Source organism: Loxodonta africana, chromosome 17, assembly GCF_030014295.1.
Source record: "Loxodonta africana isolate mLoxAfr1 chromosome 17, mLoxAfr1.hap2, whole genome shotgun sequence".
Classification (NCBI taxonomy): Eukaryota; Metazoa; Chordata; class Mammalia; order Proboscidea; family Elephantidae; genus Loxodonta; species Loxodonta africana.
This window is the reverse complement of record NC_087358.1, coordinates 29,798,593-29,814,812: the sequence shown is the minus strand read 5'-3', so window position 1 is coordinate 29,814,812 and position 16,220 is coordinate 29,798,593. Positions and strand designations below refer to the sequence as shown.

General features: G+C 36.9%; 1 protein-coding gene across 15 annotated transcripts in view; it reads right to left on the bottom strand.

Moving 5' to 3' along the window:
- Positions 1-564: 564 nt before the first annotated feature.
- Positions 565-16,220, bottom strand: part of MYCBP2 (MYC binding protein 2) — a 287,598-nt gene continuing 271,942 nt past the window's right edge. For 14 of the 15 annotated variants that reach the window (XM_064270017.1, XM_064270009.1, XM_064270015.1 and 11 more), the window contains 8 exons: positions 16,038-16,170; positions 14,285-14,388; positions 13,314-13,502; positions 12,036-12,143; positions 10,204-10,413; positions 7,493-7,600; positions 6,810-6,975; positions 565-1,396 (listed from right to left, as the gene is read on the bottom strand). In XM_064270017.1, the coding sequence (XP_064126087.1) occupies positions 1,281-1,396; positions 6,810-6,975; positions 7,493-7,600; positions 10,204-10,413; positions 12,036-12,143; positions 13,314-13,502; positions 14,285-14,388; positions 16,038-16,170 (1,134 nt within the window). In that variant the 3' untranslated portion in view covers positions 565-1,280. Of the gene's footprint in view, positions 1,397-6,376; positions 6,444-6,809; positions 6,976-7,492; positions 7,601-10,203; positions 10,414-12,035; positions 12,144-13,313; positions 13,503-14,284; positions 14,389-16,037; positions 16,171-16,220 lie in introns of all 15 variants that reach the window. The other variant, XM_064270014.1, reaches the window with a different exon arrangement.

Sequence of the window (16,220 nt, the reverse complement as noted above, 5' to 3'; positions counted from 1 at the left end):
CAAACCTATTCTGATTCATAGCGACCCTATAGGGGTAGAACTGCCCCCATAGGATTTCCAAGGAGTGGCTGGTTGGTGGATTTGAACTGCTGACCTTTTGGTTAGCAGCTGAGCTCTTAAAAACTGTGCCACCAGGGCTCCCCGGTGAAAACTAGGTATTATTATTTCCAAGAAATTGAGATTAGGAAAGAGTCAAGATCACATAGCCAAAAGACAGGCAGAATGAAAACTTGAACTCAAGTCTTCTGGCTTTAGTTTCAGTACAAAAAGCTGCTGGTTACGAAGATGGAGTTCGGTTGATTTCCTAAATGTTGTTCTCTGCCCTTGGCATACGCTGTTTATGTATACACACACACAGACACACAGGCACACACACGCACATATATATTATCTATCGATGTTTAATTCCAAAACTGAACCTCATTACTGTGCCCATTTTCCCTAACAGTTCTGAAAGTTATGATTGTGCTGTGTTAGTAAATTTCTTTCCAGAGAATATTGGATGGATTTTTAGACCTTAAAGGTATTTAAATTTTGTTTCTGAAACACCACCTTACACGACTGTTAGGCTTTATCACTGTATAAAAATGTACAGTGGTTTTATTGACATGTACATTCCAATGTTTACAGTTGCAAGATAATGAGGCACACTCAGTATTGCACTTCATTAAAATTTCAGGCTCAAACTTAACCTAGAAGTTTAAATGAAATTGCATTTGTAATTTAGTAATTCTTATACAGGACAAACATTGATATCTTTATATACAGTGTGATACTTATTACATTTATATGCCGCCTTACACAATTTTTTTTTTTTTTAAATAACAGTCTAGGAAATAAACCAGAATATTCATTTTTTTTAATCCCCACCCGTGATGCAATTGTACAGGGTTACAAAAAGGCAGTATACAATAAACAATGATTATTTTTCTTTTTTTTGCTTTTAAGCATCATTCTTAGTCCGTGGACATGGCAATTATTTTATATCAATTATGTATGAATGTCCAATGTTTCACAGCCAATGACGGTAATGGCCACATGCAAACACCTCACAAATTTGATGTCTTGGTTTAGAAAGAAGATAAACCAAAATAATGGGGAAACTTTCCACAGCAAGAATTATGTACATGGTATTTGGCATCTTCTTGCATTGTAAATGGTTCGTTTTCATGGATGTAAAAATGGTCCCGTCCTTATCCTGAGCAGAGTTTAAACTTCACCACATCCTCTTGGGGGATGAAGGCAACTTTTCTCTCTGTAGACAAAGGGATCTGAGTGTTCTAAAAAGTGTGAGCATTTCTGCACACTCCACAACCCAGAGCAAACTCTTCCCCAGTAGCTGGGTGAACAACATGGAGCGGGCATTCAGTTCCTTCAAGCTGTTTGCCTTTGGGACCTAGGTAAGTTTTCAAGGAAGCAAGAGAACACAATTAAAAACAAACAAAACGCCACACATACAAACCTCATATACATCACTGACAAGTTATACAATATGACTATGGTCATGAAATATAATATTAATTATAAATTTAAATACAAAATAAAAAAATTCTTTCAGCCGCAAAAGTAAAAAAAGTTTATCATGAAATATTAACATACCAGACATATATAACAGAGAAAGTGACAGGGTCCTTTACCCACAACATCCTACCTAGAGATAATCACTATGATCTACAGATCTTTTTCTATTAATAAATGAATTAGACATTGTATTTTAAAGCAAAGAGCAATGAACAAAATGGTAATAAAATTTCCTCAATTTTGTCTAGCAGAAAATTCTTCTGGATAAGAAATACGGAGATTCTTATAAAGAATGTTTTTCTATAGTTGAAAATAACTTTAAATGTAAATAGGCCATGTTACCCTTCTACCTTATCTAAAGAAAAACACAAACATTAGTAAAATGGGAAGACTCATTATTGGTGCCATTTTAAAAAGTATCTGAAGGGAAATTAGAAGGAAAGCAAAAATTTATCAGCTTCAACTATGAATAACAAAATATAATAATTTGGAAGAAATACTTTGGGGAAGATATAAACTATCAAATAATTTAGGCTTATAAAATGCACAAAAATTGAAATTTTCTTTTTTTAAAAAAAACTTATGCTAATATGCTTCATGCCATGTGTTTCACAATATTTAAAAAGGATTTTTAGCTCCTTTGTAAAAAAAGAGCTTTAGTGTGAAGGAATACAGGCTGAGCTTATACTTGAATGCAGAGTTCCCATTTAACATTAGAGGGAAGAATAGGAACTATGCATTAGTTTCCTACAGATAGTGTCCAAAATAATAAAGGTAAAATGTGATTCTGTTGGAGAGAAAAATACCATGAGATTGGATGGGAACAGACTTATCCAGATCAATGGGTAATGAGATCTCATTTCTCTCTTGCAGATTTGAAAACTTTTCTGACACAGAAAGAAAACAGGAGGAATAAAAAAGAGGGTCTGCAAAACATTTAGCCTGGCCCAGTATAAATACTCAGTACATGTTAGTGATTATCAGTGTAACTGAACAACAACAACAAACTCAGGCCTGGTCTAGAGGAATAAAAAGTAAGTTCCATCTTCCATATAAGAGTAAGACCAAGTCCTAAGGGTAAGCATCAAACTGAAGACACTAACCTCAGAAAGGGAAGTCAACTGATGGTTTAAGCTAACAGACACAAGAGTGTTGATGAGTGCTACCTCAAGCGAATGCAGGCACACGGCCCCAGGATGGGTCAAGATGACCGTACACTGAAAGTTTGTTTGAAAGTTAATTATTACTGTTTTTAAAAATTACAAAGCAGAGCAGTATCTACCACCTGAAATCACACTTCATGCTGATATTCTTCTGTCTACCTCATAACTGGGTCAGGGAGAGGGGCGGGGAGGTAGGACATGCAACAACAGATTTAGTTCAATCACGTACATGACGCCATCAGGGGTGGCTCGGACCAACAGCAGGCATATGACCCTTGGGTGGTTTTTTCAGTATAAAATAAAGGGTCATCTATTCAACAAATATTTACTGAGTGCCTAATGGGTGAATGATGTTATGTTGGGTGCTATCTTTAAGAAGTTCAAAATCTAGCATGAGAGTAAAAAATGAAAGTTAAAACAAAACAAAAACCTTGCAAATATTAAATGAGTGCTTATTATTTTTTTAAGGTATTTGTTTTCTTGTGATAAAAATATATATAACAGAACATTTTCCAATTGAACAGTCTTTACATGCACAGTTCAGGGACACCAATTACATCCATCATGTTGTATAACCACCACCACTGTACTTTTCCAAATTATTCCGCCACCATTAATCAAGCCTTCACTACTGAGACCCTGTTCTAGTACATTTAATAGTCACAGGAGGAAGAAACTACTATTCTCATTTTGCAGATGAGGAACTTCAGGCAAAATTAACTTAGCTTTTCCGATTCCTAAATCTCTCATCTGTAAATTAGGCACAGCAATACTAACTCACAGGGTGCTGTGAAAATTAAGTATCCTGGGTGCTGTGAAAATTAAGTATCCTGGCCCAAGAAGGCAGTCAGTAAATATTTTAGAAAGAAATGGACAGACCGTGGAGGACTACCTACTTCAGCTCCTTAATCTGGACTCCTGTCCTCATCCATATATTAAAGTTTAGAGCTAATGGGGTTCACAGTGGTTAGAGAATTGATCCTTCTGTCCTTCTAAGTAAACCACATGGCCATCTTCCCTACTTGTATCACTGTGGGGTCTCCTTTACTTAGGCTCCAGTTCTCTAAATGGATGGATGAGTCAGAGGAATGTGTGAGGCTGGGGGACAGTACCTCAACCTAGGTATATGATCTGAGGCCAGTTATTTAACCTTTCGGGGCCTTAATTTTGCATTTGTGAACATGGGGATAATGCCATCTACCCTGCAGGTTGTTGTAAAAATTAAGTGAGAAAATATGTGTGAAAATGCCCAGGATCAATGTCAGTTCCCTCCTTCTGCCAACTTTCTCTCTTCCTGCCCCATTTCTGTGATTTACAATTTTTTTTTTTTATTGTACTTTAGGTGAAGGTTTACAGAACAAACTAGCTTCTCATTAAACAGTTAGTACACATATTGTTTCATGACATTGGTTAACAACCCCAACACATGTCGACACTCTTTCTTCTCAACCTTGGGTTCCCTATTACCAGTTTTCCTGCCACCTAGTCCTTGCCTCACTCCTGCCTTCTAGTCCTTGAGTCTGGGCCAGTGTGCTCCTTTAGTCTTGTTTTGTTTTACATGCCTGTCTAATCTTTGGATGAAGGCTGAACCTCAGGAGTGACTTCATTACTGAGCTACAAGGGTGTTCGGGGGCCACAGTCTCAGGTTTCTCCAGTCTCTCTCAGGCCAGTGAGTCTGGTCTTTTTTTGTGATTTAGAATTTTGTTCTACATTTTTCTCCAGCTCTGTCTGGGACCCGCTATTGTGATCCCTGTCAGAGCAGTCAGTGGTGGTAGTTGGGCACCATCGAATTGTACTGGACTCAGTCTGATGGAGGCCGTGGTAGTTGTGGTCCATTAGTCCTTTGGAATAATCTTTCCCTTGTGTCTTTAGTTTTCTTTATTCTCTCTTGCTCCTGAAGGGGTGAGACCAGTGGAGTATCTTAGATGGCTGCTCACAGGCTTTTTAAGACCCCAGATGCTACTCACCAAAGTAGGATGTAGAACATTTTCTTTAAAAACTATGTGATGCCAATTAAGTTAGATGTTCCCTGAGACCATGGTTCCCACAGTCCCATATTTCTTCAGGGAGCTTGGATGTGTCTATGGAGCTTCCATGACCTTGCATTGTACCAGATGTACTGGCTTCTGCAGTATTCACAATTGTTTTTTTAAGTACAAACTTTTTCTGTTGGCTGACAGGTGTGACCATGTGCATGTGGGAGGGGGAAACCTAGCCTTCGCCTGACCCAGACTCACTTTCCCAGCCCCACCCTCAATGTTGTGCTTTCTGGAACGTTTGATTGATTGCTAACTTCCCTATTTTTTTTTTTTTTTAAACACAGTAAGAAAAAACTTTTTTTTTCAGTAAGTAAAATTTGGATTTTCCCTAGTGACACTGCCTCTAAACTTGCTCAGCTAGTGGTTGGTCATTTCTTAAACTCTCTAGGTCCTTGGGCCAGGAAGCACGACTGACATTCTCCTGGTCCCATTTATTTCCAGACTACTCAGCTACACCTTTCATTCAATAATCCCTCTTTCCTTGAGGCTCGAATCACCGAGCGCACTGGCCTCTTCTCACAGCCTTCATTTACCAATCTCCAGCTCACAGCCCCTCCGCCCAAGCACAACTTACATCTCTCTTCTGGCCGTTACCCTAAACACCTGAGCCTCACATCATTCTCATCTTGTTTCTATCAAAGCCTGTCATTTATACTTAAAAGAGGTTTTTTTTTTTGATGGGTGCATGTAACCATTTTTATTTGGCATGTGCAAATGGCAAAAAGTACCATACTTAAAACAAAAAAACAAAACCCCATGTGTCTTATCTTTATTTTTGAAAAGATATTTCACATGACGAAAAAAGTCAAAATGATAAAAAAAAATGACATCTAGTAAGAAGTCACCCTCTCCCCATCTCTACCCCCATCCTTTTCCCCAATAGTTAATCAATTTTATTTGTTTCTTATCTTTACAGTATTTCTTCGTGCAAATATAAACATGAGTATATATTCTAATTTTTCTGAGTTGTTTACAAAAGGCAGCACACTATACACACTGTCCTGTAATTTGCCGTTTTCATTTAACACGATTTCCTAGAGATTGTTCCCTATCAGTACATAGAAACTTCCTCACTCTTCTTCTTTTAATGGTACCTAGTATTCAGTATTTAACCATTTTCCTACTGGATACTTGTGTTGTTTACAATCTTTTATTATTATAAGCAATGCTGCAATGAGTAATTTTTTATATTTGTTCTTTGTTAACATTCTCCTCACATGTGTAAGTATATCCCCAGAAATCAGACTGTTGAAGGGTAAACGTATTTGTAATTTTGATAGGCACTGTCAAACTGCCTTCCGTAAGGTCATACACCACCTACACTCTCACAAGCAGTAGACGAGTGTATGCTTCACAGCTTTAACAACACTATATTTTGGGTTGTATGTACTCTTGCATGTATTTTCACTAACTGAAGATACATCTCATGTGTATCTCAGATACATTCTCCTCTATGGTCACGTTTACTTGTCCTTCCACTTCCCCTGCTCCCGTTAAGCTTCGTTCCCACCTCATCGTGACCGTCAGTTCCTGACTGCTTCCAATTTTTTTAGTCTCTAGTTTCCTATTCTTTTTTCCTCAGTCTGACCTCCAGAGTGTCATTTCCCTGTGCTCTCAGGGCATCTTTAATTCACGTGGCTCTCTGATGCTCACCACGCTGCCAATTTCTGGCCATTCTAGAGCAAATTGCTTGTCCACTTCACCACACAGTTCCAGGCTTCTTTAAGAGGAAAAAAAAAAAAAAAAAATCACAAAATCCTTCTAAATGGTTCTATTATTAACTTAGGATTTTAAATTTCACATGGCCCGTTAGTGCTGAAGAGTAATCCTGTTACTAATCTTCAGTTGGCTTTGTTCTCATTCCCCAAAGACCTGCTCCAATATAGCTCCTAACCCTTCACTCACGATGATCTAATTTTTCGGCTTAGAAAAGTCGTAAGTGTACACAGGTCAACGAATTCCCTTCGATTCTTTAGGCTAGTTTGAGTCGGCTTTCTGTCACTTAAAACAACGAGATCTAATATAATCTTTAATAAAATGAGAAACCATACATCATCATCGTAATTAAATCATACTGAAAGCATACCTGCAGGACAGTGTGGTAGCTCTTCCTTAGGAATGCTAGTCATTCTCTGAAAATCATCATGACAAGCGTTGCAAAAATGTGTGGTTCCGAAACAGAAAAAGACAGCCACTGAGCAGCAGTAGCGACATTTATATTCCAAAAAGTCTGTGCCATGCTTGGGACACATCTATAGCAAAAGGAAACAGATAGGCAGAGGATTACAGTGAGACTATGCCAGTTACACTAAGATAGTCATATACATAGCTTAGCAATTCATATTTTGAGAGCATACGTAGCTCCACGCCACTTAATTTCTCTGTGAATGTTTCCTGACCTATTTGAAATATTAATAGGATCTCACCTATCTCCCAATTTCATGGATGTAATGTGAATATTTCATGGGAGAAAACATTTAAGTTTGACTGCAGGTTTAAGAAAATGAAAGAAAGAAATTTATTACTTATTGAAATGTGGTGCTTCAGTTTATGGAAAAAACAATTATAAAATGCACAAATGTGGAAATAATATCTAGAAGAAATGAAACATAGAAAACAGTTTGAAAAATTATATAATGCTGTACAAATATAAGAAAACACCGGGGAAAAGACGTGGTTTATTATTTCTATCATACTTGTTATATAATTATTTAAAAAAAAAGGTTAAACATTTCTAAACCATCCTTTGTAATAAAATGTTCTGCTCACCTGAGCCCTGGACACATCAGAACACGCACCACAAATGAGCTCTCTGGGATCATAATCGTCCCCTTGTCCAGCCTCAGCATCACAGCGAGCTTCGCCACCAAAATATGCCTATGGAGAAAATGCATTTAGATTATAGTAGAAACAAAGAAAACTCTGCCACTGGAGATACAGTATAGTGCTAGTGAAGCAAGATCGAGTGATCACAGCAAATACTATTGTCCGTTAGACAGCTGCACGACCAAGTACTGTCCACATCGCTGCCTGTAGGGGAGACCAGGGTGAGAATTAAAGCTATTTCACTTCTGGAATGGATTCATGCCTACAGTAGGAAGCTAAAACACCATACTGAAAAAGCAAAATAACAAAAGAATGTAAAACATTTCAAATATCAAGAACAGGATGTTAAGTAGTAAGAGAAACTATGCTTTTCAAGGACAAAGTCTGACTAATTTTTCTCATTTTGAAATATTAAACAGCATAGCCCCTTCTACTGCTTTTAAAGAATAAGCTTAGAAATCCCAAAATTATAGTATGTAGAACAAAAAACATGCCTAAAAGTAAATTATTAGTACAGCTGTATAGTCCTGAGGCTAATGGTGAAGAAAAAAAACATCAAACAAGTTTTAAGCATCTACTAATCATGCAAACATTTTAAACAGAAAAGGCAAATTTGGCAATCCTATTCAGAACACTGCTTAAACTTACAAAGCTACACTATATGCAGCAACTCAACAGTACTCATTACAGATACAAATAAATGAAAATATTCTGATAGATGATTTGCTCTGGGCACAAAATAAACGGGAGCAATCTGTATGTACCCAAAAAGCTCTATCCACAACTGGTGGCTAGCCATCTTAAAATGAAAGACAGTCATAAGAGGGAATAAAGAAGATGAGTCAATATAAATCTATTTACACTGTTCTAGAAAAACAGGTTAGAAGATAGGCTGCATTGATACAGAAGTTACAAATGGTTGTCCACCAGGTAAATCTGGTCCTGGAAGTGTTTCATTTGTCCTGGGGTCTATTACTCATTCCAGCTGTTTCACTTTTCTATATCCCTGCTTGGCTTCTTAGACATTTGACTATCACTCCTGTGGTAGCACAATATTCATTTATGATGTTTAGTGCATTAAACACAGAGAAATATTTTATTATTTGTAACAGTACATGTTTAACAAATGCACTCTACTGGTCTTTCCTTAGGTGTATGTATATTTGTCTGTGTTCCTGGTCATCATTTATCTATTTAGCCTTTCATTCACCATCTGTATTTTCTTTTTGTTACAAGGACAGACGATGCATCTTTCATTTATTCATTCTTTCACTCATTTATTCATTGTCTAATTCAATACAAATTAACTTAGTGCCCACTAAATGCCAAGTGCTGGAGACAGAGAAATAAAATATAGTCCTTGTCCTCATGGAACTTTTTCAAGTGGGGCAGACAGGCAAGTCAACCAGTAATCGTGATATGGAATAATGAGTGTTATGATGGATGGATGCAAGATATCAAAATCAGCTGGGGGGTGTGGTGTGGGAGGGGCACATTACAGAGGAGGTGAAACCTGAGGCGTGATTAGACAGATTTGGCTATGCAGGTGAGCGTGGGTGTATGAGTGGCGGGCAGTTGAGAGTAAAATGCAGGAAGTCGAGAAGACCATCTCATGCAGAGAAACAGCATATGCAATGGCATAGAGGTGCCAGCGAGTGAGCAAACGTAGCTAAGTTTGGGGAATTACAAGTAGTTCAGTATTTGCAGCATGAGTGCCAATGGTAGCATATTGGGAGATGAGACTGGAAAGGTAGGCAGGGCTACAGGATTATAAGCAGAAAAATGACACAATTAGACTAAGGTCTAGGAACATTGGTCTACTGGTAACAGTGTAAGTGTAAGGGACGGGATGGAGGGAGTATATAAGAAGGCTACTATAATTATCAAAGTGAAAAATGCTTAGGGTTGCTGGAAAAAAAGGACTCGAGAGAGATATGGAGACGGTGTTGATAGGACTTTGTTAATAAAGATGACAGATTGGGACAGTCAAGGTTGATGTGTATAACAATGGACATGTGGACTTAAGAAGTATCTGTGAGAAATCCAAATGTCTGGCAGGCAGCTGGATTTATGTATCTAAAACCTTATAATTTGGGAAGGTCATAACGGTAGAGATGGGAGGTGAAACTGTGGATTTACTGGAGGTCACAGAAGGTAAGGAGGTATTGTTAGATAAGAATAGAATGCTGGGAAAACAAGTATGTAAGGGGTAGTTGAATGAAAGGAACTTGAAGGAGTTAAAGACAGATAACCAGAGAAGGAGGAGGACATCAAAAGAGCGTTGTCCTGGAAGCCAAGGAAGTAAGACCTGTAATGAGGGAATTATCAATAGAGTCAAGTAAGAGATGTTTATTCAAGAAACCAAGGGGATTTGGTAACCAGGAGGTTATTACTAGTGGGAAATAGCTTCTATAACATAGTACAAAAACATTATATGTTTTGGTAAAAGTTTATATAGAACAACAACAGCAAAAAAGCCTCTCAAATACAAATTAAGTAAATAAGTTCAACATGAAACATTCAAGCTATCTCATTTGTAAGTTCACGCTTAGGTGAAAGAATAGTTAGATATCAGATATCAGCATTCAATTTAATTTCTTAACCACATAGTTAATCTCTAGTTTTTAATACTTCTTAGATAATTTATAGCATACCTTTCTGCATTTGTAGCAGACATAGTATGCATATCTATTCATGGCGTAGCCAGCTGGGTCATTATAAAACCTCACACCAGGAGTTGTGATGGCTTCACTCTTATGCAGACCTTCATATTCCAATCTCATCAAGGCCTTTCTTCTGACATCCTCATAGAGTTCTTTGATTGGATCAAGCAGGTCTTTTAATACTATATGATTTATTTTGTTCTGAAATAAAAAATGAACATTATTTAAAAGAATCATTATTTATTAATTCAAAAAATACTTAGTGTGTAGAACTGTGCTAGGAGATCAGCAGATAGTAAACAATTTCTAAATGAAATGCCATTTAAAAACAATCCTGTAAAGTTCTCAAAAGCCCATATTTTCCCAAGAGCAGGGAAAATGGGGCAAATGGTGCAGAGAACATGAAAATTCCATTTTTATTAGTTTCATATTTCCTGTGTCTGAAAAATATATCCTGCTGCCTTAGCAGTTCCAGGGATGAAAGTTACTTTGCTGCCACAATTAAGACGTACGCTGGGACTGTGTGTGATTTGTTTCTTTGGATGTAGGGTAGAATGTCAGGTGACTGAAATAAGCAGGTAGTATTTCCTATGCTACCTTCAAGTATCTATTTCCAGATTCCAAAATGTGACCTTTCTTTGTGCTACTATATGAGAAGGAAGAACAAAATACTACAATCTATTTGATTATTCCTCAATCTACCTAAGCAATGATTGTGCTAAGTATTTCCATATATTTTTTACACCAGTCTGCAAATCTAAAGGTAAGAAAATAGGGCAAACTTAATACAGCAATAAGGAATGAAGAATTAATAAGGAAGGCACTGCCAGTCACATTCTTAAACAAAGGTCACTAGGTAACCTTCATTAGCTTGCCAAAAGAACTTGCTACTTTGCTAAACACCTTTGTAGAGAGATGTTAAAATATCAAGAATTTTCTCCTTATTTTAACCGAATCTATTCTAATGGCATTGGAAGTTCAGATTTCACATGTTAAATGCAAGTATGAATACCCACAAGCACCATGAGATCATTCTTTTTGGTAGTTAACCAGTGTCATGTCATGTAATCTGCACTCTCAGGGTGTCTGAAAGCAGTGACACATGACCTGTAATGCGTAATGATGTCTATCTACACTTTCTGATGCAGTACGCTTAATTCGATTTAATCAGTTTTTATTGGAAAAAGAGCCCCGGTGGTGCAATAATTAAGCGCTTGGCTGCTAACCAAAAGGTTGGCAGTTCAAATCCACCAGTTGCTCCACAGGAAAAAAGACCTGGAGATCTGCTCCTGTAAAGATTACAGCCTAGGAAATTCTGTGGGGCAGGTCTACCCTGTCATATTGGGTCTCTAAGAGGCAGAATTGACTTGATGGCACACAACAACAGTTTTTAATTAACAATTATTGCCTTGAAATGCACGTAAGAGATAGATCTTATAATATACTCAGGCACCACCTACATGGGAGTCCCTGGGTGGCACAAATGGCTAAGTACCTCTACTATCTGAAAAGTTGGGGGTTCAAACCTATCCAGAAGTGTCTGGGGAAACAGGCCTGGCAACCTGCTTCAGTAATGTCACAGCCCTGAACACCCTATGGAGTGGTTCTCCTCTGCACGTATGGGGTCACCATGAGTGAGTAAAGACTTGACAGCAACTTACAACCACCACCACCACCTAGATGAGAAGGGCAGAAACTGGTGGGGGCTGGTGGTAAAAAGTAAACTGGGAAGAATACCAAAAGATGCTGACATGCATTTAATTTGAAAGATGACAATACAGATGAAAATAAATAGAAAGCAGATAATTTGATTCTTTCTATACCTTGCAAATGGGACAAGATATAAATCCGAATGTTATCCTTGGACCAAGCCATCTGTTTTCCAAAACTCGTCTACAGCACTGTAAGTGAAATATGTGACTGCAGTCCAGCTTAAATAAAGAAAAGAGAAGGATGTGAGCATATACAATAAAGAGAACACTTGAGTAAATGGAGATTATCCAAAGCAAGATGCTACTTAAAGAAAGTAAGAGAAAAAAGCAAGAAATTTAGTACGATGAAATTTTAGTGCTTTTTTTATTATTCACGGATCATTAACAACTAGGCCTTCAGCTTTTCTGATATTTACCATTAATATACTGTTGCCACTTATAGAAAATAAGGCAGGCTATGGAGAAATGTAAAATTATTCAATTTTGTATCTCCTAGAAAGAAGATAAAACTACTGATTTAAATAAGCCTTTTCTTTTTTTTTGGAGAACATATATTATCTTGGAATCACAAGAGCGAAAATACATATAAAACACTGGTAAAGAAAAAAAAAGGACTTATTTAGCAGACTGTAACTTCTATAATACTACGAATATAAAAATATATGTGTATACAGTGTGCATAGAGGTATCTATACCTAATTAGGTATAGATAATATACCAAACTCAGTGCCGTCGAGTTGATTCCGACTCATAGCAACCCTACAGGACACAGTAGAACTGCCCTGTTGAGTGTCCAAGGAGCGCCTGGCAGATTCGAACTGCTGACCCTTTGGTTGGCAGCCATAGCACTTAACCACTACGCCACCAGGGTTTCCCAGATCATATATATATGATATAAAAGTACCATCTTGAATTCTGGAAATTAAAATGACTAGATGATCTAATTATTTTTCTTTCACTTATGAACATTTTTACATTCTACTGATTATATGGAGCCCTGGTGGTGCAGTGGTTAAGAGCTTGGCTGCTAACGAAAAGGTCAGCAGTTCGAATCCACTAGCAGCTCCTTGGAAACCCTACTGGGGCAGTTCTACTCTGTCCTATAGGGTCCTATGAGTCGGAATTGACCTGATGGCAATGAATTTGATTTTCTTTTTATTGATTATATAGGCTCACAGAAATCACAAAGCTGAACACACAAAACGGTGACTAGAACATAAAGAGGCTTGAATTTGCTCTTCAATAAACTGGCAGATGTATATATTAATGGAACATTTTTACCCCATGATATAAAAAGATTTTTATCATCTGTTTATTTGACAAATATATTAATATTTCCCCAGTTTCAAACCTAGACATGTTTAATCTGTTAGCTAAAATGTGGACAACCTGAATGGCGGGTGCTGCTGAGAGCGCTTCTGTGAAACAGATCATGCACATGTCATCTGCGTCTTGCTTCAGGGTTGTGGCATTTTTATCGCAGCCGTGTAGACATGGCAAACAATGCTCTTCGTTCTTAACCCCTCCACATGGATGCCCACAAGGGTGCGTCTTACTACAGGCTATCTTAGCATATTCCTATTAAAGATGAATTAAAATAGTATTGACATCAAAAAAGGCACACATCTTAGAAATTACATATCTAGTAAATTAATTTTCCAAGTCATTATTCCTACAAGAAACGCACAGCAAGGTTAAGTAACAACAAAGTAGTGTTATTTTTATTCTTTGCTTGAATATAAATTAGAATTATTTACAGGGTCTATTTTTCTTTTAATGTGGTTTTTTAAAAATTTGACTTTACATAAAGGAAATGCCGACAGAAATGAATTACAATTTTAATCTACTTGTTATCACGCATAGCCATGAATAAAAAAAAATTCTGACGTACAATCTCCCAAACGCTCTCCTCCCAAATAGGAATTGAAAAATACAGTTATCTCTCACTATATGAGCTCACTACCCAAATTCTTGTTACTTGAATTGAGGAACCAAAAATATTTGGATAGCACGGAATACGTGTACATGTGTTCAGAATAAAGAAAAAGAACTCTTAGGTATTGGAAACTTCCTTAAAACATTTAAGTGGTAAAGAAAATGTATAGATTCTTAACTGTTTCTAGTCGAGTACACATTAATACATATGACTGTGGCGGTTGAGGAACACACAAAAAAAGAGTTTGGTTTATTTGATCCATTCTCCAGCTTTGATAAGGCATTTAACTCTTAACATGGATAATATATTAATTTAGAAAACACGGGTGATGTTGCATTGTAACACTTATTTATGTGAAGTTAAGGTCTCCTGATAGAATGCGTGCTATCCTTCACCGGAATGGCCTGTTTAACCATACACTCACCTGGCAATCTGCGTCAGAACAAACGCTGCCAACAGCAGATAACTCTGTTCCACTCCGGGAACCACAGAAACGGCATGCTTCTGAGCTACTTGTGGTTGGTTTGCCTAGTTTCAAGGAGACAAAGAAAAATCCTCTTAATGGATATGTTTTCTGTATATCTTAATATGTATAAAAACCCCACAACAACCAAGCAACCTGGTTTGTATTAGTTGCCATCACTGATAAATTAGCCTAATGTTTTAAAGCTGAGGGTGTAAGATATAGTAATTACGAAGTAAACAGTCATAAAAAAGAGGTCTAAGAAATGAAAGAACTATCTCAAGCCAGATAAATTCTTGACTGATTTATTTATGATTTTTCAGTAAAAAGAAACAAGGCTACATTTCTAGTCAAGATGGCTGACTCAGCTGATGTGGCAAGTCCCCAACTCCAAATGCACAATACCAGATAAAATATAACAGCAAAAAGTTAAATAAAGAAGGAAAATCTTCAAAAAATTAAAAGGCATAGGGGAAATGTACCATCTGAGTATGAAACTTAAAAAACAGAAAAATTCCCACCCAACTTCTAGAGATAAGAATCTGAAAAGGAATTTAAATACGTTTGAGAGATTTAAAGAAGGCGCAAATTCCACAAAATAAGGACAGAACAGTAAGAAAAAGGATAGGAAGATTTAAAAAATCACACACCAAGCTCATTTTTAAATACACATGCAAAATTTCTAAATATAATATTAATGCATGGAATTTAGCAGTATTTACAAAAAATATTTTTTGAAAAAGAATAGTTTATATCAAGAATACAAAGCTGGATCAACATTAGAACCTTTAATTAATGCAGTATACTACACTGACAGATTACAGGAGGAAAAAAAAGAAATCAGCTGTGAGGAAAAACAGGCCCATGCTCTTGGAGCACGAAAAGCCACTCATACAGTTAGAATTAAATACATTCAGGTTTATACCTAACTCCAACATCAGAAGTTTGTGTCAGTCACACCAATGGCAGACTGCAGATGTGCTGAAAATTAAGAATTTATAAGATTCAGTGTAACTTTAAGCTGGCAATATACCAGACTTACTTTGGGGAAAAAAAAAAAAAAAGAAAAAACCATATGTTTTTGAAGTAAAAGTACATTAAATGTACCTAAGTTACTTTTTGTTTAAACTAATACCTATTCATCTTTGTTGATTATTTTATTTATTACTATCGATGGGAAGAGTACCATTTAGAAAACCTTGGGAAGTACTAGTGCTAGGAAAGCTGCTTAGACTACCATAAAATCATATAGTCTTACAGCTACACTAGATCTCAGTGATCATCAATTCTCACTGGGGCTACAGCTAACAGAACTAGAAAGAAATATCAAAAAAAGTGTACCTTATCTGTGGAGCACCCTTTAGTGAGCCATGTTCGCTTATGGGAATCTATCTGGTACTTGTGATGGTTATCAGTCATGTGTGTCTCTGGACAACCATCCCACTTCACAAATGGGAACACTGAGTTACAGAAAGGTTAAACAGAGTTGCCCAAGTTCACACAGCTAGTGAGTGGCAAGCCAGGTTTCCCGACTTTCAGTCTAATGTTCTTTCTACCACAGACACCAGTCTGTGTCAAGTAAATAATATAGAGAGTGATCAACAGTGTCACAATTAGACATGAGAATATCTCTCAAAATTATTCCTATTAAATGAACTAACATCTAGTTCAATCATAATCAGTAGACATGGCTCAACCTTCAATCCTCTTTTACCTGTGTGTTCTCGGAATTCCACCATTGCCTTCATTGTTTTAGAATCCGCTAGTGCCATCAACCAGAACAATTTGGTTCTACCACAACCTTCATGAAGGTCAACCTTTATAGCTTCTTCTTCTTCTTTGAAGACCTATTATTTCATTAAAGAAAAGGGAAAAAATATATTTACCACTCTGAAAG